General features: G+C 35.3%; 1 protein-coding gene across 1 annotated transcript in view; it reads right to left on the reverse strand.

Moving 5' to 3' along the window:
- Sol1 (CUB domain-containing protein Sol1) overlaps positions 1-26,379 on the reverse strand; it is a 202,224-nt gene that overhangs the window by 157,137 nt on the left and 18,708 nt on the right. Inside the window, exon 2 of the mRNA XM_018542596.1 lies at positions 26,062-26,242. Coding sequence (XP_018398098.1) covers positions 26,062-26,242 — 181 coding nt within the window. The remainder of the gene's footprint in view (positions 1-26,061; positions 26,243-26,379) is intronic.

Here is a 26,379-nt window from a genome sequence, read left to right on the forward strand (position 1 = left end):
TGCGATGGGAAATCATGAACGACCATGGTGGTCGATTGGAACTCGGCGGAAAAAATAAATCGAACCGCTGATGAATCTGTCAGACCCTTTGGCCACGTCGGATGAGTACGAGTTTTATGAGAAAAGCGAGTGACGTGAAAAATGGCTTAGTCCCTTGTGCACCTTTTCTGATCATACGTCAAAAAGTCAAAACGTGGTAAAAATTTTATTATGATCAAAGCTGGTTAGTATATAACACGCCCACACGTGCAATATTAATGGAGAAGCTTCCGATTAATATTATGATACACGCGTAAGTTTTGCACACAGTTGTTTTTCTTATATCTTTCGTATATTAAAATGTCGAAACTCGGTAAAGCGGAGAAAACTTTTTAAAATTAATGGTGGTTTCCACGTAATTTCGGCAAATATCAGATATGTACATCAGATAAATGGATGCATCAACTTTGTGTCGGCACTAGCTGTAAACGAATACATACATATAAATAAATAAATGCAGAATAACACGAAAGTCGTAAAGAAAGTTCGTACACTTTTCTATTGTATGAAAACGCGCTATACTTCGTTGTCACAAACTATCGATCACTAAAAGAATTCGAAAGCAAGTATACTTCCAAAATAAAAGTTATAAGTATCGCAACGCGGTACATTATGATTTATTTATGTCTTCTATAAATACAACGATCTATGTGATCGAGAACGATGACGAATATAACTTTATCGTTGCTCAGGCAGTGTAACTGCAGTTGGCGTTCGATATTGGCAATTGCACCAAATATAGCAACGATGTCGCGCGCTGTTGAAAGCAAAGGGCCAGAGTGAGACAGAAGGAGAGAGAGAGAGAGAGAGAGAGAGAAGAAAGGATAAGACTTTGATATTTACAAGTACATCTTGTACCTGTTATTTTATACAAAAAAAAAACCAATAAATTTTTATCTTAAAAAATGTATAACAATAATATAATAAATTAAAATGATTCGTGTTATAATGAAACTGTCAGTCAACATATTATAGGTCAGCAATAGTGATTGAGACAAGAATCCTGATTAATGTGCGATAGTTTAAAAAGTTTTCGCTGAAAGTTCACAAAAGTTGTCAGTGTAACGGTGAACACTTTGCAAAGAGTTCTCTATGATTGCCCAATGCCAGACGTCAACATATCGCGTATAATATGGATAAAAAGTTTCTCGGAAATTAAATTGAATATTCGATTTAAATTACTTAAAAATTTAAACTGTTTAAATTATTTAAATTATTCTATTTAAATTATTTGAAAATTTAATGTAGAAAAACATTTAACATTAATGTATAAAAACAATTTAATAAAAAACACTACTGTATGATATACATGTGTTCTCAATAATAAACAATATAAAGCAATTGTAATTAAATAATAATTATAAATTTTGCCAATTATTTAGTTCAATCATGTACAAATTTATCTATCACAAATTTATGTATATTATTTAATTATTATTAAATGTCTCATAAATATAAAAGGTATACATATAAAAGAAATGTTCACAATTCCCATTCTTTTTTTAGAAGAGATAGAAATTCAAATATGAAATGTAGTTCTGCAGTGATTTCAGTAAGTGGACAGATCTAAGGTTAATGTACCATTAGGAGCTGACATTTTGCCGATTTCCGGAATTGTGATATTGACGTCCCAAAGGTTTTCTCTCGCAAGCATATATATATATCATCAGTTCTGTGGTTCTCCTACACGCCTGTCCAATCACGCCACGTGATTTAATTTGAAATGCATATACTGTAAGCGAGGTTACGTATACATTACGTGCAAGGGAGTTACTCCAAATTTAGCCCACGGCTTTATGCGTTCATCCTTATCCCCGCAACGATAAACTAATCGGTCTCGGAAATACGTATACATACATCGCGTCGCGCCGTAACTTACCTTCTCAGTTTCCACGAGCAATCGACTATCAGTATGTATATCCGAACGATTGAGAGAATGTTTTGATCTATTGTAAAAAAAACATATACCCATCTGTACGGTTTTTAATCAAGTCTAGAATATAATTCATACGATTTCTATAAAGAGTGAAAGAACTAAGAGTTAAATATCTATCTAAATATTTCTGGCTGATCAACAACTTTGTATGAAAACGTCTTCCCTTGTATTTCGTATTATTCATATTCTGTCAAAAGATTCGGTAAGTTTTTGCTTATTTTTTTAATGACAGACTATGCAAATAGTCACTGTATTACTTGTAACTTTATCCGTGCAACGTTTCGAAGCGTTATTTCCGCGCAATTCCGGCTTGTAATTTCCGCAGACAGCGGCAGTGCTTACGTGCAAATACGGCGTATTTTGCAATGACTTGAGAGTTCTCAGAAAACCGAACCCTATTACAGTCGCAGGGGTTGGATTTGATACTCTTTTGATGAGCATATACCTATACATCAAATATTAACTGTCAGTGATACATACTTGATGTACATACTATATCCTATTTTATATTAAACTGCAGTTTTGATTTCTCGAAAAATTGTATCACACGTAAAGCTTCCTTACAATAAATGCCAATGCATAATGATTATCGATTGCATTCTCCATTAATTGCGTTGATTGTAGAAAGATTAATTCTTTTTCTCTTTCTTAATCATTTGCGTTATATCTGGACAGACGACAAAATGAGAATCACGTCTTGTTAATTCCAATTAATAAGGGTTCAAATATAGCTCTGCTTTTGTGGTATATAAGAAAGAGTGAGTTCTATGTGTGTTTTTTTTTTTTTATAATTACACATACTATTTTATATTTACAAAACAAGATTGTTAAAATATATTTTTTTGCTTGAATTAAATATTTGTAATTAATTCTATATCTAAAATACTCATATTATAAAATATATTCTATAAACAATAGACATTTTGTCTTACCATTATTATCTTCATTTTATTATATTTAAGCCACGGAAATGTGCAAATTGAAATTAACGCATCTACTTTTGCAAATAATCGGCTTGAATTCGAATAGTAAAGCGATGACATAAAAGTGGACGGACAGTCCTCGCGTTGTTTCCAAATAGGACCTGCGGCAATTCGGACTCGAATCAGAAAATGTAGATGCATTCAAACACTTTACATCAAATGGCTTGTACCGAGGACGAGCTCGTAAAAGACGTCTGGTTAGTACTACTTTAGCACCATGTGTGATACGCGCGTTCCATTAAAAGATTGTTCGTGTATGTGTGTTGTCGGGTACGTGCGTGTGTAAGAGCAGCAAATTCTCTTTCCCTCGCTCATCCACGCAGTGACGCCATGGGCGGTGGAAGCATCGGGGGAACATGTTAACCGCTCTTTAAAATTAGAGTTTGTATAAAAACAGAAAACTAAACAATGACGTTAACGTATCTTTACATAAAAAGATGACGTAAAGAAGATAAAACTTTTTTCCGCCACGTCGTATTATTATAAAAATACTATAAACAATGTATTAATTATATTATTTAATACGTTTTATTTCCTGATATGTCACTTGCATTTATAATTTCGCGTAATAAAATACATACGCAGAAGTTAATCAAAAACATTACGACGTGTACGTCATATTACTGTAAAACTCTCCGATATAACAACTTATGAACCATACATTCGATGAAAATTTAATTCTCGTTCAAGAATCATTAGAAGATACCAAGCATTCATTCGACAATAATTTTACTTTCCGACTCCGAATCGTTATTCGCTGATTTCTCTCCAGGTTTAGACTATCGACTTTCGTTCTTCAATAAAGCACTCGCATTCCTCTTTCTATGTCTTATTCCTTCTTCCGTTTCTGTTCCATGATATCTTACTCAGCTTATAAAAGCTTTTATCAGCTTAGTGGAATTCTCACTGGACGTTTCAAAAGAATTCCAATGCCAGCTAATATGATCGATGACAAATTTTCTCGATACGTTTTATTTAAAAATTACATTATTGCTGCCATTTATAAAAAAAAAATATCTGCAATAACAGTTAAAAAGTGGGATAATTTCGTTATCGCGTACATAAAAATAAAATTATCTAATACAATATGATTATATGAAGTATTACGAAAATTTAATCATATGCTATGTACGGTTATTTTCTGCGGTTGATTAAGGATTGAGTCTAACTACTTATCGAGCAACTTGACAATGGTACATGCATAGTGAAACAAATCTCCTATTCTCCGTGCGTAGCTTCAATGATCATTTACCTACACGCTCGTATTACATTTCCCATTATCGTAACTAGTAATTTCATTAAACACAGATTGTAACTAGGAACGATGCCATTAATATCGTATCGTGATATCACGTATCAACGTTCTAGTATAGGTTGAGTGAAATTTTCTGTTACCTCTTCATTATACAGATATCATGTCGAAATGCAGCTGTACAACAAAGAATACTGCGAAAATAGATATCTATATTGACATACTAATCTAATTATTATTATCTAGAATGAACTAGGCACGATGGTAACCTAATCACAATCATATCAATGACAAGTCTATTTCGCGGTGATTATATCACATTTCAAAATCGGTCTCTTCAAAAACGGTCTTAAGCGAGGTATCCTCTGTTGTTTGTAAAGAGTAAAGTAAAGCTGGCAGTAAAGTCCCATATTGTTTTCCTGGGATGATGGTGTCCATCGCTCAATCCGCAATGGCTTAGCCGAGACATGCGAGCCTACTGCTCGCCAATGCGTAGCAATTGTACTCACTGTCGAGCGACAATAGAGATTTAGGAATGCGAGCTCTGCTAAACAATGGAGCTTTATGAGAACCTAAATCCACCACAATGGACGGCGGTCGCGGTGTGCGTACGCCGATCGATATTTTAAGGTGTCGTCGCTGGCTTCGCGCCATCGACCATCCCTTGTCTTGTGACGTGAAATAAACGAAATTGTCGTCTTAACCCTAAAGCATCAATTTAAGTGTTAGCCTAAATCCATTTAAACATCGAATTTGCTGCGGTGCGATTATTTTGTATTATTATAACAATTATTGTATATAATATATTATGTTCACAGAAACAATATTCAGTAAATTAGCATGTACGGCGGCTGTTTACCAAAAAGATTTTCAAGATATCGTTGACCTAATGACAAGCTTTTCGTTTTTAGTCAGCTTAATTGATACGTTTATTATTTCATATAAAACAATGTAATTATAATTTTAATTAAAAACAATTATTAATTTAGATAAATATTTCCAGAGAGAGTAAACTATATGTTTGCTTGTAATATGTCATTACGTCATATAAAATTTATTTCCATGAAATTCAAATTATAAAGTATCATCCTGATATATTTCTGATTAAAAGACTCGTTAATGATATACCAAGATGCAGCTCTCTCATGACGAAAAATAGAATCGTCAAAAGCATGGAGCTTTGTAATCACTTTTGATATTACTCTCATCGATCGTCCTGCTACCTACCTTAACCTCTCTCTTTGAAATCTCGACAATTGCTTTGTCGAAAGAAAAAAAAAAGAGCTAAGCAACTGTGGTAAATTGACAATTTTTATAGAATTTTAGTCAAAGTAGAGAACAAAATTTTTTTTTAATTTACTAAAAGAACACAAATAAATGTTATAAAGATTTTCCTGGAACATTTCATAACAAGTTCTGACTTTAATATTCGTTGTAAATTGCACCACGTTTATACAATTATTATTAATTGCAAGATATTATGAAGGGAAAATCTTCGTGCATATAGAAGAATCCGTCAAAATTATTACGATTTACTGACGCAAAGGCGTGCTAGTAATCAAGCTAGCGTGCAGATAATGATACCGGGTTTACATCAGGCCCTAGGTGTGCATATAATGTTACGTCTAATCATTCAACAAAGGATGTAGTCAAATACGTTACAACGCAAGAGCTTTTACATGCACGGATTATATCGTGACTGTCTACAATAACTTGTGCCAACGAAATTTGTAATTCAAGTATGAATATCGACGCATCTTGAATGATTTATCATCATTAGACCAAATTGCAGTCGTATATTATGAAACAGACAGCACAGACAAATTGCTAGTTTTCTTTTCTAGAAAATTCAACAGCTCCTCTCTTTTGACCCGCGCGTCTTCGTTAAATCAGGTCCTGTAATAATAATGCATCTTACGTACAAGCAGGAGATAAATTTAAAGAACACGCTTTATTACGGACGTCTATTTTTATATATAGAAAAATAGACTTTTTTATAAGCTATATCAGAAGTGATATATAAAAATAAATTTCTAAAGTATCGGTAAAACTATTTTAAATCACTTATAACGCAGTTAATATATAGGAGTATTTTCGCTTCGTGCATACACGATGGATTGAAATAATCCAATTGACAAAGAATATTCTACTCAATATATCTTCGCCTTATATAGTTACGTCCTTTGAGAATAAAGGCATTTATCCTGCTGATACGACGCGTTTCCCTGAGCAACGAACCGACTCCCTTCGAGAATACGATCCTCAACGATGAAAAGTGGTCGCCTCACACAATAATTCAAAAGACAACAAGATCCGTAGAGCGGTACGTCATAACTTTCGTCATCGTCTTTTTCAACAATATCACAGTCATCTCTGACGGCTGTTGACGAGGATACAATTAGAGATTTGTTTCCTATAATTTTATTGTCTATTCGTAAAAAGAAAATATAATAAAAAACATTGTATGACGATATTAAGATGTTGCGCGGTAACGAGCAATGCGCGGTACGTTGCGTAGCAGCAATGCTTTTCATTTCCAGTACAATGAATGGAACGATGAAAAGTCCCGGATAACATTTTATAAGCTTTTGCCATTAAAAATAATTAAATATGAAAAAATATCATAATACAAACAATAGTACTGCATTGTATATATACAATACTACGTTTAGAAATCAATTTTATTTAAATGTTATTAAACCCCTGAGATATATTTTAAATTATTAAAGAACAATATATCGTACTTGTAATAATATTGCCACATTTTATATTAATTACTCATCATATCCTGATTGCATATATCTATTATATAATTTTCTGCAAACTTCGATAGAATCATTATATGCATTTTTAAGCTATATTTTATAAACCTATTATATCATAGTTATTAAAATATTTATTTAGCATATATACAACATTTTGTATAGCTGCACCGTTTGCGTTCCCTATTATTTCATTCCCATGCATCCTCGCGGATTATGCCAAGTGTCGAGCTGGAATGTTAAAGCCAGATAATATTGCTGAAGTACTGCAGTTTCGTGCCATTAATCGCTATCCAAAAGGAAGCCATTTGTCCTCGATTAATGCTCCTCTCTAATTATGAAATTATATATTATATACTAATCCGTAATGTTTAAAAAGGAAGAAGAATATATAAAGCAAAAAATTTTTAAATATAAAACTTTCAATAATTCTTTCATTCGTCTGAAGTTATTCAATATAAGATTTCTTATGCAATACATCTCTGCATTTAATTAAAACCCTCCATTTAACTCAAGATATAGAGCGCCATCTCAATTACTTAGCTTAAGCATTGAGATTGCAACCCGTATTACCTTTGCTTTCCCGGAAATGTCGCATGGAACGAGAAAATACGTGAAATTCGGGATATAATCTCGACTAGTCGTTAAGTAGACAGGAACTGAACGGAGTAAGTTCGGCGCAACAATTTGTTCAAATCCTCCGAAATCCCGATCCGCATAGTCGACCGGCCAAGTCCTCGGCAAACGCCACTAAGGGACTATCTTGGTGACAGGAGATTTGTACTCTTGCGCCACGCTGGAAACATCGAATTCAGTGCAAGCACATCTTTCGAATAATAGCACGGTCTTTGTATTTACTTGATTTTCTACACAATCATTAATAATATTAGCGCTGCTCAATGAGATTTATATTAAGGATTTCTTTTTATGCAGTTGCGCGACAACTTTAACAAACAAATAAACCAAAATAGATTGCTCGAGATTCGCGAGAACATTTAAGAAATTTTCTATTACGAGTTCGGCAGATCCACGTTCTCACATTTTATACTAGCGCAGATTGTGCACAGCCGTGCTCCAGGGAAGGTATGCTTTAATACTCTTCCCGCACTTTTCATTTGAACCATATGGCGTCGGGGGAGGGTTACGAATCCATGATCTTTTCAATATCACGACAATTTTGTGGGAACATCTTAAGTGACCTCAACCGTAGTGATGGATAATAATCTAGAACGTTCTACGAGCTTACTGGGGGTGCGCTTAATATTCTGGAAATATGCGTGATACGTTACGCATTCTTAGCCCTAAATCACTCGCTGCTCGTTCGTTATCTTTCCATAGTCACTAAAGAGTTGTATAATTTTGTGTTACTACCGCGCGCAAGTATTATTCGATGCGCACGCAATTTACGTGTACGTGCTAAGTTTGATGTATGAGAATACGTATAACGAAGAGAATAATTTAGCTTGCTCGCACGATATGTCACACATACTACAGATATTCTGGTTCTAATGGGACGTTTTGCTGTCTAGTGGATCGGTCGAACGTGTTCGAACGGTCAAATAAACGGAATCAGTCGCCGTACTCGTTACATTCATCCACACGCAAACGCAACAATGGGATGCTTTGCGGTATCAGCGCCATTACATCGAGTATTGAAACCTTCGCTCATTGATCCTGCCATGGAGAAAAGCGCGTAAATATCGATTTCGCTCCGATTTTACAATACGTCATAATCGTCTATTTAACACGTACAGTTCAATACAAAGCTTGAGAAAATAATAATAAAAAATTAAGCGACACGGAATAAATTTAAGAAAATAGCAAAGAAAGATTTAATAAGTTCTATTTATTTCATGTCGAATATTTATTCATTCGATTGAATATTCGACATCATACACATAAAAATACTGTATTAATAATCAATAAACTAAGAATTAAATGTTCTTAACGTAACTACATGTTTCCTAAGAGCGTGAGTGACTGCAATAAGTATAAGAAAGTATAAGAACACACAAGATTTAACCCTGCACTTGAACGATTGTTCTAGCACGTGTCGTACTTCGCTTGATGCCTTGTACTTACGTACCTCATCGTCTCGCGACGACTATTACTTATCCGTTTCTACCTTTGCGTCGTGTGATGACTTTGCCTATGTAAATCATCAAGTAGTATGAGATTGTCAGTATCCTTTCATATATTGTACTTGACTTTAAACTACAATAAGTAGTCAATTAGTATATTTAGCAGTGTCTATTTTCGTAGCATAAAAACGAGCACGGAATATTCTTTGCAAAAGATGACGTAGTATTTGGTTAAATCCGTCGAGAGAGTTAATGATACATGGCGAATAAACTGTAAGCGCCTCCATAATAGCATCCGCCCGCGCGAACTGATTTACCTATTGTGTATCAACCGCATCCGCGTGAAGATGAATCTTGCGCAATAAACTCGGACAACGGCTCGGCACCGGATATTTTTGTATACGCTTCTCTCTGTACAATAGGCCGTATTTTTAGCCGTCGGTAGTGGTGGTGGCCTATATTTATTTCTGAACGATGGGGATCCCATTTTCAGTGGCGTACTGCGCGTTTTCTCCCTTCATCAAGCGTAAAAAATCACATTTAATATTTCGCGGTTGTACCGCACGCTTTTATCGTGAAACTAATTTGTCGTTAGGTTCGTTCTCGCTCCTCTTGTCACATATCGTTTTAATTAAGACAGTTCGTACAGTTTTAGCTAGGTAAATATGGTCGATTTGAGAAAAACAGGTGGATGTTCGATATACTTCCATTGCGACTTTACAGCTCGCAGAAAAACTCGGACGATGCAAATGCGCGACATTTTCCAACGCGGTCGTAAACGCGAGGAGTCTCGTCGACGAAACTACGGCGATAAATAAAAAGTATCTGTATGTGAGAAAGAGAGAGAGAGACTGCGCGCTCGACGAAATTTTTTCCAGGATCGCAATGTTTATTGGACTTGTTTCGTGGGTGTAAATAACATTGGCGTTCTGCCGGATACCCGCATGGACCGCTTTTTCCGTGAATTGTAAGCGTATCATAAAGCTACTCTCATGCACGTTAGGTTCGCCACGACACTATGTTACATGTTGCAACGCCAAACTTGTACATGTTGCAGTGCCAACTTGTACCTTAAGACCTGAACATAATTCCTTTTTTTTTTCTAGTCGCGAAATACAAAAATTTAATATCGATCTTGCATTATATATAATGCAATATACATGCTTAGCATGTAACTAACATCCCGTGACAGTCTTGCATCGTGAAATGTCGCACATCCGCACTCTTATGTTTTTGAAAAGAGGCAATTTGTGCTACTGAAAATGTCATGTATTATTCTTGATTCTAAATAAATAAGGATTGCTCGCGACATTTCTGCTACAGACGTAGATATGCAACATCACGGATGCGCTCTTAAAATTCTGATTCACTCGCGTTGCATTTCACACGGATACGACATGTTCTATCGTGGGCTTCTAGATGAAAACTATAATTTAACTTTATAATAATTCAGGAAAAAATTTTATCACGATGTGCGTATGCTAATCTAGTTTTTCGTACAAACTAAACTAAACGTTTTAAGCAAAATTTTTTGCAATTTTATACGCTCGTTTTTAAATTACGTAACATTTTACTTCTTGAAAATTCACCGAGATATAATAAAATAAAGATGGAATGATATAAATGCGAAATATATAATGATACAAAAGTGTATTGCAAAATTATTCGCAGCATAATTTTTTGCGCAGTATTTTGATTCCTCGTTATATCGAGGAACTATTGTATTAGACGTGACAAAAATTCTGGAGTCTCTTTCTTTTTTATTAAATATTCGACAGCGTACGTGATTCGATATAACGGAATGTTATCAGCTTCGGCCAAGCTCGTGACCCGCTTCTCTCCATTGTATCTTCTGCACTCGACCTCCTCCCCCTCCCTTTCGCGAGTTATTGTCTTCGAGTGGAACAAAAATTGCATCGGCGGCAGTACCGGCCGACTCAAGCGACTCGATATGAGTTCAACTATTTCCATTCGTCGGCTTCAAAACGGCTGAATACCGCTCGCTCATGATTCTGATTGTAAAGGAAGCACACTCCACTTCCATTTGCCACTTGACCATATCGCGCAAAACTATAATACATTATACGTTTGCCAAGTTTACGATAGATCGCTACGTGACATGTACGAAATGACCAATCGATCATTGAAAAGAGTCGGCGATTGCCATCCTTCTGTGATTATGCAGACACTAGGGAGAAAATTAATCCTATATCTTAACAACATTTTTATAGCTGCAAACGCTGTAAGCGTGTGATTGATGATTATATATTTCTAAAATATTGTACAAGACACACACATACACACGATATCTTTCTTGAGTAATAAGTTCATAAAGATAATGGAATTTTTAGCCGCAATTAGAATAGTTCAGCATCGTATATGAAGTGGGGTACCATAAGTATGTAATGTCTAAAGTAGAATACACAAAGAGCGAAATTTGTTGCAACAAGAAAATATACTTTAGAAAAGAATTAAAACAAAAGCTCCGAAATGGCGAATGAAAGTTTAACTCCATTCAAGAAAATGAGAGGCTTTATATACTATTATATGTTAGAGTAGCAATTTATATGTTTATTTACTACGTATGCGAGAAATGAAGACGATTTTCGTGGAGATAATGAGAAGTTGTTGTACCATAATTATGAGATAATTATTACTTGTTCAGAAGCAAGAGCTCTCATAACTGCGAGCGATTTTTTTTCCTCAACATCGTTCTGATTTTACCTCCCTTGACAAGAAGCTTTCTACGATGGGCCTAATGATGAGCTGAAGGATTTGTAATATCGTTGCGCAATCTAACGCATTCACGGCCGCTTGCTTCTCGCCATTGTACTCGAGATGTTCTATCGATCCCGCCTCGTTTTCTTCTTCCTGCCCCTTGCTGCCTTTTCCTCCTGTTTCTCATTTAGCGCGAGAGATTGCAACGGATACGATTTCAGCTTCTTACCGACGATTACTTACGCGCGAAAGAGAATTTATGAGATAAAACGCGAGCATCCGTCCCCGGTTCCAAGCAAAATACAGGACGATGAACAAATTTGCTGTCGTCTGACAGAGAAGAGAAATAGAGAGAGAGAGAGAGAGAGAGAGAGAAGAGAAAGGGAGGCAGAGAGAAAACGGTTCGCATTGACAAACGAAGTTGTCGTCTGCTTTGGACAGTGGACCAACATCCGCCGGAAAGTAACGGTGAGCTGAGAACTCGTCGTAGGAAGTGCATGAAAGTGAAACGGAAACAGATGCAAGTAAAGATCCGTTATCCGTTGTGCACAATGACAAAAATTTACGCTCGCGTTTACTGCTGAATTCACAACAATGTCCGTCATGGCGATCTTTTTATGACCACTTGCAATTAGTATAATAATTGCTTTAATAGTACCCATGATATGAGTAATACCTGCGAGCTCTTTGCATTTTCGACCCACATAGTTCCCGGGCATTTATCGTCTTTTCCCAGTGCGGTGGTATTTTTCAATCGCGGAGAATAAGCGGAATGTATCTTTTTTGCGTTTCCCACGCGTCCTTATTTCTGTAGAAAAGCAAAATGGATAACGGTGGGCGAACGGTGATTTGATGGACGTGAAAGAGGGTAAGAATGTAAGAGCGTCAGTAGTGGCACTTTTCGGAGGGAAGAGCAAGACCGACAAAGAGGTGAGTAGACGGGCTTCCGATATTCGCGGCACGATTTGGCATACTCTTGTTGTCACATTTTATTTTTAATACAGCTGCGTCGTAAAAATCGCATAAGAAAGCCTTCCAACTGCACACAAATCCGATATGCGAAATATTTTAATTTTCTATAAGCACGCAAGGTATGAAAACCTTTTTATTGTATTTACTTATAGCATTTAACTCCCTAACCTAATCTTATTCGTAACCTTCTTCTTTTGGAATTCTTACTCTTGTACGCTTCACTGGCTTTCCTTCTTTTCAGTGTTTCTCTTGACTAGAAGTAAAGAAATGCAACCATAAACCTTTTTCCGAAACAAACCCAATCGAAAGAGCTTGATGGAAAGAGCCAAGTATTGTTGTGCTGAATATGTAAGTGAATATTTGTCTCAAATTCGCGAATTAATCAAAAGTTTTAACCCGCGCGAAAAATCTGTCCCGTCATCTTTATATTATTACGGTAACTTTGGTCTTTTTCCCCATCGACAACGATCCTCCCCTTCTGATCCACTCAAACGCCGTGACTCGCCTATCCAGTCTTTCTATTTCCTTTCTCTAACTCTTTCTCAATGGAGAGAAGTACCTGATTTTTGTACGATTAAAAAGTTTAATTTCAAAGTTTTGAAAGTAATGCAGTGACGACAAGCGCAAACTTCATCTCTCGTTTCTTATTAATAGAGTACTGAATATTTCAACTAGTAATATCCATTTCAATTATAACATTCATTTCGCACTATTTTATTTATTATTATTACTCTAACTTTATTTCATAATTTATTATTTCATTTCGAATAAACAATTCGGGAAAATCAGTATATGTCACTATATTCAATTCTTCATACTAGTCGATGAAAAAGAAACGTACTACTAAGTCTTAGCTAAAATATCTGTTTCGAATAATAAGAGATTTAACATTGATTTATTACGAACGTGCTGCATTTTCAAATAACTCACTCAGCATTCCGTTTCCATCTCCTAACCATTCTCGATCAATTTAATTTCCTTCCTCCTTTTCATGGAACATCTCTCTTAAAGATGACAACTGATGGGTTATTTGGTTGAATAGTTTGAATCAACAACCGACAATAATCTAATCTAAAGTAATCAAACTAAAAGGTTAAAATGAAGAGAGAAATTGGAAATAATTATTTGCTAAATCTAACAATTAAAGATCATATATATATATATATATATATAAATACAAGTTTTTTTTTAAATATAATTCTTAACAAATTTTTCATTTTTTATATTTTATAGATATATACATATACATAGAATTTATTAATCACAATAATTAAGATAACTCCGGTATATATACACCGTACTTAACAAAAACTTAATTTATTAAGTATTATTTATTATGTTTAAGATAAGCGAATTTTATTAGCAAAAACTTTGTATTGCCTACTAATACGAAAAAATATTAGAAATCCGAAGTATTTATTTTTCATATTAATAAAAAAAGAACTTTTTGTAACCCTTGCATTTTTTCCGTATATCCTATACCGTTTATCCAAGGATGGACATAAATCCTGCCCGCTAAAAATGCCGTATAACCTAAACAAGTAGACTATATAAGAAATCAAACTGAACAAAGAACATAAAAGTCAAACACTTGTATTTTATCCTACTCCATTCTTTAATATTCTTTTACATTTATGTATCATCAAATAACCATTAGGCCTTTTGCAATTTCTGTAATAATCATTTTATATAGATTATGATACACAATTTCGCTATTCACTGCATTGAAAAATCGATTTAACTGATAGTAATTTCATTAATATTAATAGTAGAAAACTGAAATCATAGCACAATACTAATAATAACATAAAAGCACATAACAGAATAATTGCGTGCATATTATCCTCATTCCTTCTATTTTTTTTTACTTCTGCATCGTATATCGCCCTCACGATGTAAATACCAGAGTTACCCTATACATTTATAATACTTTCTAATCTATTTAAAAAGTAATTAATAATAATCAAGTTTAAATAGATAAAAACGATAAAAAATATATTAATTCCTATCAGGTACTCTTTCTTAAGTAATTAAAATAAATTTATCGTTAAGATTATTATCAACTCTACCATGAAATTATATTATGCTTCGTAAGAAACTGCAGGGAATGTAATACTGGTAATTTTTTTAAAGATATAAAGCAGTTACCTCTCTGTCAAGTAATAAAATTTTTTTTTTAACTACATTCGTTTTGTCTTGCGGTGATACTTTCTCGTAAAGAAGTTTTACATCAAACAAGAGCTGTGTTGCTCTCACAACGAGAATTTCTTCTGATAATCTTAAAACAGTTGCAAGAGCTTTTAATTATAACGTTGTTAATTAAAACAAATCCGATACAAAGTTACGAATGCTTAACATTCGCAAGTAAAATATGAGATGAGACTAATGCCGCTTCTCTATTATTTCGTCTGTTTTCACGAGATTGTGTGTAGGTAGTATAAACAACGATTAAGTTCTTTCGGAATAAATCGCTAAACTGTATGTATACATTATAATGCGCACAGTCAAGGAGAAAAAAACTTGACATTTAAAGATAAAAAAGAACGGAAAACTTTTTATATACACTCATTATTTATGCATTTCTCATGGGAATTGAGATTTAAATTGCATAGTAATTAAACGCTGTTTCGCCCAAACAAGTAAAATTTAAATTTTATAAATGGATTTCTTCATTTATATACGTTTAGTTTACTATGTCTTTTATTCAATTGAAATCAATATTTGATATACTCATCACCAAAATGAAATTATTATTTACATCAAATTATTTTTAATACATGACTTAATAATTTCCGACTAACGACTCTGTCTAGTTTTGAATATCTTGATTCTTATAATTTTCAAGTCGGACAACAGCTACCCTACCTCATCTATCATATATTACAAAATATTTTTCTTATTTTCTCTTTTATATATCTTACTTTTTTACTTTACCATATTCTACTTTATTTTATTCTAATTTAAATATTAATTAGAAAAAAAATTGCACAAGTATTCTTATCGATTTATCTTAATATTTATTATTTTACGTCATAAATTATCTTGTTAAAAGGTGCAATTGGATCAAGCGATATCGAGCCATTTTACGATGTTTCAGTCAGTCTTTCGTCAAATTTTGAGTCATGTATGACGTATGACGATATATCTTCGTAGCATGGTATGAGCAATCACTCACTTTAGTGCTCATAAAAGTTAAACAGTTCAGTAGAGCGGTTATAGAGTTGCGAACCGAGACCATCGACCTGAACTCGCTTTTACATTCTTGAAAACATACAAAAGATCATAACGGATAAGTCACGCGAATCTGCAATTTGTCCCCAACATATTATCTTGGATTTGAAAGCAGTTAGTTTAATCATTTACATTATACACGATCGCTCAAAAGTTTCAGCACGTCTTATGTTTTTACTAACAATTCTATTCTTGACGTATAAGAATTATGATATAATATTTCAGAAATATTCAATAAAATCACAAATTGCCAAAAAATAATTGTAAACAGAAATTATAAGTACGTTTCTAAAATAGATAAATATCATGTATATCAGTTGCAAAAAATATTAATTTTAAATTTTGCACTAAATATATACTGAAAAACATTTGGATATTACATCTAACAATGAGAGAATAGTATGTGGATAATATGGTATTTCTGTAAAAATTAAACATAATCCTTTGATTAAGACACTTGAAAAACAGAATGCAGAAAGTTTTTTGTTATTAAAGTTTAAAGAAATTAGGCTTTAAAAAAAGTAAAGAAAATCTAAAAAAAAAGTTCTTTATTCCAGTTTTAGTAACAATATGTAATGATACTAATGATTTTTTAATTTAAAAACATAATACACATGCAAACTGTACTAATATTTTACTTTTTATATAGATATTAAGCATGTAGGCTCACATAAATTCTGTATTGTAAACACATAGAAAGACTTTATTCATAAGTGAAACGGAAGAATCTCCTTTTTCCTTGTGTAACATCTATACAAGAGAGTAAGCTTCGCAAGAGAATTTCGCACGAATGCCATGACGTAGTTAAATCACACCGCCTTGTTGCCTCGTCATGAGCCTTTTATGCTGTCATGTTACAGCGACGATGTAGCGAAGTAATGCAATGAGAAGACGCGCTTTTTGTGGTAGTACAGCCGCCTTTTCTTATAAATACCTACCTATCAAAAAGCGATCTGACATCTAAATTATATATTAAACCATTGAATATCCGACAAGGAGTTACTTCCTTATAATTATTAAATGATATTCATTTAGATATTGATGGTTGCATCGAGGATGACGGGAAGAGAAATAATTACGCCCTTCAGATTAATCGTTGCGCCACACTTAACAATGGATCGATCTGCGCAATGTGTATAAGGCGAGACGCGAAAGAAGAACTAATCGACTTTTTTAACATAACGTCATGTTTATACTAAAAACTGTATGGTGCCTACCTTAAATGACATTAGTACTCTTCGCTTTGAAAGCATCTTAATATATAAATAATGACAAAGAACATTAAATCTCAACGGCTTTCTGCAAGCAGTCATCTTTCTTCTACGAGCGACCTACTTTTACATTATTATTTACACATTATCAGAGATGGCGTCACGAAATATAAAATCGTTGTACGTACTTCAAAATTTTGTCAAATACGAAACGCAATATCCGACGAGCATGATAGAAACTATCTAATATGCTCTGGATTCTTTCTCATTTAATAGCCGTTTCACAAAGAGAAAGAGAGAGAGAGAGAAAGATCTTGCAGATTTTAAAATGATTATACGACTCACAAATAGTGTGTTCCATGGAAAACAATCCAATATACTTTGTATTTTAAGTTCGTAAATAACATTGCTTGTATTTCTTATTCAAGAGATGTTGAATATTAAAGAACATAGACGAATAATTAAATTGAACGTATCCAAAGTAGAGTATTTCTGTCTTGTAATAAGTAAAACCTTTCGAAAATGTTTATATTAGATATTCGTTAAAGATGAAAAAATCTGTTATTTTCAAAAGGTTGTTTAAGTTCCTAAAAAAACCAGGAGATATAGGCAATATTTCTTGATTCTCTACAACATATCCAAAGTCAATCAAAATCTGTGAGAAACAATGCTGATGTGAATCCGTTGTAAGATAAATTATTATTATCGTTCTTTTTGAAGTTTTTATGTACTAATGAACTCACATAATAATTTAATTTGTAAATAAAATATTATACAATATAATGACTTGGAATTAATTCCTTTGAAAAAATTGTTTTGCCGTTTTATACCATCGGATGCAATTATTGCTAACGTCACGTTTGATCCAACAAATAAATTTCGAATTTTGCATCGATATCATCCAACATCGAACCTTGATGAATCTGGTTTTGCCGAAGCGAACCAGAGTCTAACAGGACCGAAGCTGTCGAGTGATTCATGAGGAAAACGCGTATTGGATACCAGAGCGAACGAAAGGTCATAGCTCGAATAGCGTATCGCGCGTGCATTTAAGTATGCAAAGGATCCGCGTAAGGGATGAAATGACCTGTGAAGGAGCTGTGCGGGTCGCCGAGCGAACGACCAGACGAGGAATGAAACGCAGACGTTGGGATGCGAAGATACGAAGAGATTGCGGAATGTGGAATGTGGCACCGCGGCGTTGGAGGTCGGGGGAACGAGGTCGCGGGAGGTTGTACGTAGACTCTTGGGCGAGATCTTTCTGAATTATTCATTCCGAGAGCGATGCGGCAGAAAAAAATGACTACGATGGAACTCGCGCAATCAAAAGACCGACGCTCCGTTAATTCGCGTTTCGCACCCCCTTCTCCATTTTACACGTGCCACTCACGAAACGGCGGGATGGTTAATCATCGCATATACTACCTATGCAACGTTACGTAGAGAGACGAATCAAGGAAGGCGACATGTGAAGCGGTCGTGACTCCAGCCTCGGAAATTGGAAACTGTCCCACGAACGGAATAACGAATGCCTGCGCTTTGGCCCCTGATGGAAAGTAAACATCACTGTGAGATGCTACACGTTACGTCAACAGAACGTACGCGATGAAATGCGAATTTAAATAATGGCCGCAAGGAGATGACGAGGACATTGTCGAAAAATTTCGTGGTGTTGTTGGAAAGGGCAACTGCTTAGTTTGTGATGAATGACGTAGAATCAGAAAAACAAGAAAATTTCGACAATATGCAAATAAATCTACTTCAGCTATTACCAATATGCCAACGTCAAAACACAGCAGAGATTTTTTTAAATGCTATCTCCATCCCCAGCAAGATAGAGAGAGAGAGAGAGAGAAGAAAGATACAAATTTTTTAAATATATTACATCTTTAAACTCGTAAATTACAAAGTTAGGCGTTGTATAGACAATGTTGAATGCTCTAGAAAAAAAATTGGTATTAAACTAATCGCGTAAAGTGGCCTTTCATTGGAGACATCGCGGAAAGCACTTCACTTTATACGACATTTCACTAAAGCGACCCGGTTGCATATTTTAAAAGTATTAGAGACAGAAAATAAATGTTAGCGAGAAAAGCGTTTCAAAGTCTGGAGATCATTATATCAATATTTTAAAAAGAAATTAAATATATCACATTTTACAATTTAATATACATAAATGATTATTAATGTCATATACACAAAAAGATATCGATATGGTTTGATTAATATCGCTTTCTATGAGTATTTCATACGTTATCTTGATACCATAGAGAAACATTTAACTTTTCAATATTCTATTGTTTTTATTTTACGAATAATTGTAAACAGAAAGTCGGAATGCAAACATTTGTCATAAACTGATCTTTATTTCACAAATAACCGTTTGTAGCAGAATTTTTTTACACATGCTAAATATTTCTACCTGTGACCGAATTTCACACGAGCATGTGTATTAGAGCATGATTATGTATGTATGTATATCTCTATATATTCGTATTACCGTTAACAATGAATATTGAATGTTTCGTGGTTCAATAAAGGAAACCTCATGTTCTTTTTTCCAACATTAATGGCACCATTCATTTCCGAGGCAAAGTTTGTTTACCTGATAACTTCCGCGATCGTTCGACGCGGCTGTCGTCATATTGAATATTTCATGAAGTCAACGTTGTTGCATTTATGATAATTGAAGGTACTATCGACAAGACTTTGAATTTAATATACGTAATACTTATCATTTTAATGAGTATTCAAATACCTATTCTGATAATATTACTATAAAAAAATAATGATAAAAGATTAACGATGATATTGTTTGCACAAATTCTCTACAAATTGGATAGTCTCATATATTATGCATTCTTGATTATAATTTGTTTCACATTAAGCGTTGTTATAGAAAGAATAATCTAAGGAAAGGAAAAAAAAGTAATTTAAGAAGAGGAAACAAAGAAAATACATCATGCAATTAAAATGAGTTCTATAGTGATTACTAAGACATCTTTTCTCGTCTTGAACGTTTTTCCCCTAAGGACATAAAAACCTGTAATTCTGGATAACGGTGGGCTTTAAAAAAGGAAGAACAAAGATATCTCGACAGTCATGTCTAACCGCTACGAATCTAAAGAGCAAAGTTTTCGTCCGGCGAATCCAATCCTATCTCTCTTGTTCCACGTCGTCCGTGGAAAGCTGAAATATTCATGACAATTAAAAAGAAACTTCGAATACGGAATTCAGTCGACATGTTTTACAGCCTCACCCTGTCATGTTCGCGACTCCATCGAATTCAGCGTTTTGCCTGCCATTTGCACAGTTTCGTACGGTGTGCACTTCCGGCTAATTTAATCTTCGAGCAACAAAGTCAGACGATCACTAGACAGAGAACGCGTGAAGCGAGAAGACTCAAAACTAAACCTCTCTATATAGTTGAGCCTCGAGGTGGATAGACGACGAACCGTTCTCAATTGTCACAGCCCGTAATCCAGGAATTTCATCTCGCACATAATTAATCTCAGTAGTTACGGCCACCAACAAGTAATTCCTCCTGGCTCGGCCGTTAGGTATTCGGCACGAGCCATTACGAAAGCCAATGCTACAATGTTCCACACTACTGTCCGCTGCCTCCGCCACAAACTGGAGGTTTCCTCTGCTTCCGGAGTGGCCGCGCGTTTCCGTATACACGAAACAACGGCGCCATCCTGTTCGTCTTATAGGCGTCCGCATTGCCGCATACCGTGCCAAGATAGCTCGCTGACGACCAAGTTGCGTGAAATTGCGCTGAACAAAGATTCACGTAATTCGGTAGCTTCTAGCTTCGCCAAAAAACATTGGAAACTTTATTTTATTTACAAATGTTACTTGATAATTAAAATGCATTCATCGTTCTTATCAGTGAGAATAAAATACAATCAGTAACACAAAAGCATCGCACCGTCGGGCAGTTCTCTAAACAGACTGAGTATATTAAAAATTAAAGTTACATTTTAACAATACATTATATGTACTAAAATGCATTTATTCACAGTTAGTATAAAATATCCAATCTATTATTATTATGATTATAACTTGTTGTGCTATTAACGTGATTTATATATTATTTTCATATTTGTGGAGATCGTACAAAGTATGTCTCGTGGAAAACGTGAAAAAATAAGCTATAATCGATAATAATTATGTGACTGAACACCGCATATTAATAATACATTTTAGAATAAAAATTTTTAAAGAATAATAATCTTAATATCTAACTCTGTTTTACTACGCAAAATACTAATTTTACTAATTTTAAAATATAACTTTAATTTTTTTAATATATAACAACACTCTCCTGCTATTAATCGTTTAATAAACTGACGACAAATCTAATTAATGTGTTGTAATTATCTTAAAAAGTGTCTTATGTATAAAAAAAAATTTACTCATTCCGTTCGCGGAAGCTATCGGGGAACCCGACCGCGTGCATCGTGCTCATTTAATAGTTAGAACCCGGGGGTATCCATTAGAAGATCCTTAGTTCGCTTGGAAACTTGAAGCAGTATCTCTTGCTCGTATATAACTCGTAGGGAAAGCGGCTTACTATCGGCGCCCCTGGATATAAAGCCGAAGTTTCCTCTCTTCTCCGAGGGATTTTCTAAGCTTTAGGACATGCACTAGGCGGCACTCTGTAAACGATCGCCATGCGCCTCGTGCGCCATATTAATAGGGCCATCTACATAGGCAACTTAATATTGGACACGCGGCACGCGATCCCGGACGATCCTTAGAAGTAGAAACGATTTATGACCGCGGACGGCGAAGGATTTGTAAATAGAATCTCGCTCAACGAGTGTTCTCGGAGGACGCGCGTGCGTGTTCCGCATAAACGGCAGAGTCGCGCGCGCTGTGCAAAGAACTAACTTCCGTTTTTATGAAAATATTAATCTGCACGGCATAATCTACTCGGTCATACAAACCGTAAAACTGAAAAAGTACCGAAGGAGAGTAAGATTTTTCTTCATTACGTTCACCAACAAGTTTCAATGAGATTTAATAAAAATAACCACGAGAATTGACTTTGGCAACGCTCCCATTCTGACTCTTCGGAAAATTCTTTTCAATTAACTATACAAGTATCAAGTATTTCCAATTAAAGAAAAATATTGAGTGCAAATAAAAAAATTTTGAAAAGAAATACATGTTTCATGTTTTTTTTTTTTTCTTCTTCAATAGTCGAGAATAAAATGCTGGCAGAGCAAAAGAATTAAGGCGAAATGATAGATGGACAAATTTAAAGTCAAGCAATCTACTCTGCAAATTTAAATACGACCAACGTACAGAGAAAATTGCCATTAGGTGAGCTCCGTCTACGGGTTGCGTCTAAATTAGTGAGCAACAATCGATTCTCTAGAGATAAAGTTCCTGAGGGATACTTCGACAGTATAGCCGTAGGCGAACGTTCGAAAACCGACCGCAGAAATTTCAGACGGTCTGTAACTGACGATGAGATGTAACTGCCGAAATAATCGCTCGAGTGATTTGTACGAGCGGCGCGTAGGCGTCTACGTTTCGCGTAGCGTTGCGCATTACCGGATTGTTTGCCATGCATTTCCAACGGTCCGTCTTGTCTGTCGGAAGTTCCGCTGGTCGACGTGACCCCGACGCAGTTCGATGCATAATGCGCGACAGCAGAAATTCCGCTATGAGCATTTGCATACGTAAACGCCGCGGGCATCTGTAGCGATTATTGCCAACGCGCGTTACAACGATCGGTTGACAGCCAATGCGATCGAGACACTCTTATATAGATGGATCGATCGTAAATGCAGCAGGGAGTCCGTAATGCGAGATTAAAAATATCTTTGAGTCACGATGATGACACTTGTCGGACCGAATCGACACCTCAATGATATTACATTTGCCCGAAATGGATAACGGATTTAGTGGAAGGAAAGTGCACACAACCGGGAGCTCACAAAAAAGTAAATTCATATTCCATTTGCAGGAAGGGAAACCGAGAATTCGGTGGAGAAAATAAAATCTGTCCTAACCATAGAAACACGTCCCGTTGTATTCAGAGCAGCGACTCCCCTTCTCATCGTTGCACAACTTCCTCCTCCCTAAAACTCGCGACCCGTCCGCTATTCTTCCCGTTTCCGCATAACTTCACCACGGCGCATGTTAAGTTAGTATCCTCTGTATCCAATCGGCAAACCTTAACGTGCGACGCATTTTGAACGAATTCCTCAAACAGAAATATCGAAATTTAGTGCATGAACGCGTGCGTTCGAATCTCATTAACCATCGAGGAATCGCGCGTCGAATTCCGGTTCTCCAGACGCCGTGAACGACGCGCAACATGGGTATCGATATAAAGGGGGTTGGCGCAGCGAAATGTACATCGTGGTGCAACGGTGTCGCGGGCTGGGAAACGCTGTTGTCCCGGCGCATCCCACGTTACGGTTGCAATCGAGCTGGCAGATACTGCGGGCGGGTGTCAAGGGAACACGCCGCGCGACCGTCGTGCAATCAGGCACGCCACAGCCCTCTGTGTGATGTGCAACGGAAGTAGAAGAGGGTACCTATACCATCACTGTGCTGCCGTGGGACTTGACGCGCGGCGAATATAAGCAACGGAGCTCACGGAGAAAGGAGCCTTAGCTCGCATCGCGACTATACAAAAAATTTTTTAATCAAAATATAATAAGTACTCTTATTTAAAAGAAAATATGCACATAAAATTCTGCACCGGCAATGTTATTAATTTTTAATATAAAATAGTAAAATGTGTAATATGTCTCATATAACTTGAAGAGATTTTGAAAATATTCAATATCACAAGAACTTAAATAACAATGTTTAATATATATATAATTAACATTGAAATATATATTTTATGTCCGAACCCCTTCGTTTTTGCCAAGGATTCTGCGTTAAATTCCTACCTATAATAAATTGTGGTACAGGTGAAGTAAACGTCTTGCAGCAACGGACTGGTGCTCGTTTTGGATCCTAAAACACTGCATTCAGGCGCAACGTAAATTCCACGAGAACGTAGAAGCACGAGAAATCCCCGACGAATGTACATAGATTATTAAAGTAAAGCTAGATTTAAAGCGCATTTAGTCGTTTTTGGAAAACCCCCGTCAACCCGCCATCTAATTTCCTATATTTTCCTTCGTATTGCAATTACAGTTTCTGCAAATACTCTCGGTCATTATTACACAATAGTTTCTGAATGTACGTGGTTAGAATTAACGCAGAGTTCGTCGGCACGGAGTTGAAAAGAATTTACATTAAATTCTATTTGCGTTAACTTCCTCTTACAGGTAACGAAACAGTTTGCAAGTTTTGTCAAGCCACTCTAGTAATGCACGATTTACACGTGCACCACTATTGCACTTTCCCCTAGGTAACAGAAGTACGTAACGCGCTACAAATTGGCTACTACCCTCTGCCTTGCTCAAGCACTACCGGGACTTGCGCCATAAGTCACTGTACTCGTTTCTCGCTCCGCCCTCTCACCTTGGGACGAATCGCATCTCAAATTCAATTTCACGAAATGGTCATTACGTTACAAATTTCTAAGTGTTTTCGTAAAGCTATTGGAACGTAAAATACTGACGAAGCCGATTTTAATTTCCCCGTCTTTTGCCAACAGTGTTACTCTTAATTAATAAATCGACTGTGTTCTCGACAAAAATTTCAAATAAATAACGTTCGATACTGATTTAACTTGCTTTGTTAAAAAAAAAATCTTTATCCATATAAATTCGCATAAAGAGGGCCAACTCTTGAAGAAGGATTAATCGGTGGCCAATACATTAAGAATTTAATCACGCTTAATACAAAATTAATGAAGCGGATGAGCGTTGGAAAAAGAACTCTTGTCTATAACTTTACTTTCCGCCAGTTATAGCACGACCCCAAACGCTCTTAAAATCTTATTACTATGTCTCAAAGATCTCTGCACTCTCGAGCACTGAATTTTAGTAAACGACCATGCGCAAAGATATTTCACTCGGAATTCCCTCGAGTACAATCTTCCGAAGAAAATATCAGAATCTACGTAATTTACACAAGTAAAAATCAACAACGGATTGAATTATATATTATAATATTATTGGCTGAATAAGAGTAAGCGAATGTTCGCAATAATCTTGATTAAAGATTGATAAAACGCTTCGTCATCACAAATTACGTTTGCTGAACACGTTCTTAACTCTGATCATTAGCAAGTAGAAATCAACATCGTTCAGTTTATTAGACATAATATGCAATGCTAGAAATTCTGGCACACTTTCTCTATATTTCCTTAATGTATGTACATATGTATATGTTTATATTCACGTTATATTCGCTATAATTTAACATACGGAACATGGCTGCATTCCATTGGCGGTAGACAACCGCGAATAGAGTCTACCGGACAACGGAAGGCCTGAATTAGGTGCATGACAAATCGCTGTGCATGGATAATTTATCTGTTAACATAATGCTGTCTGCCGGTGCTGAGCATAGCGAAACAGCCTGTCTAATTATAATTTACGAAATGGATACATGATATTATACGCGAGAATGTAAATGATGAAAATTATGAGTACGTATACAAAATTTACACTATCACGTTGTATATATTATATTACTAACAATAAGATCATATAATTAAAGAACAGGAGCCAACATTAAAAATCTGATATTTACTTCATGTTAACTCAATAGAAGCCTATATGCAAATTTTAAAATATACTAATGTAATACTTTTCTATTCAATTTATGTCTAATAAATAAAAATTAATATTACGTACTGTATTCGAATCTTTCTATCATAATAATTTTATTATTAGTTGATATGCAAAAAAAATAGCAGGTTCTGAATATTTACTCCGCAAATTACTTACTCAGGCCAGATACGACGAATGTGAAATTGATGAAACGTCAGAACAACAATTTCATTTGGATGACCAATGAATGTGTACAGAAGGCAATCGATATTCGGTGGATATCGTTTTGGAAAATCAGGAGACGTAAAAATGCCACCTTGAGGTCTGTCCGAGCTGCTGTATACAACACAGGAACAACCTGTAAGAAAAAAAAGAGAATGTCATGTAGACGTCGTATATGACAAACAAGGAAGTTGGGAAAAATAACACAATACATAGAGAAAGATAAAGTAACGAAAAATTTCGACAATATTCGACAGCGTCGAGTCGTATCAA

This window comes from Cyphomyrmex costatus, unplaced genomic scaffold, assembly GCF_001594065.2.
Source record: "Cyphomyrmex costatus isolate MS0001 unplaced genomic scaffold, Ccosl1.0 scaffold337, whole genome shotgun sequence".
Classification (NCBI taxonomy): Eukaryota; Metazoa; Arthropoda; class Insecta; order Hymenoptera; family Formicidae; genus Cyphomyrmex; species Cyphomyrmex costatus.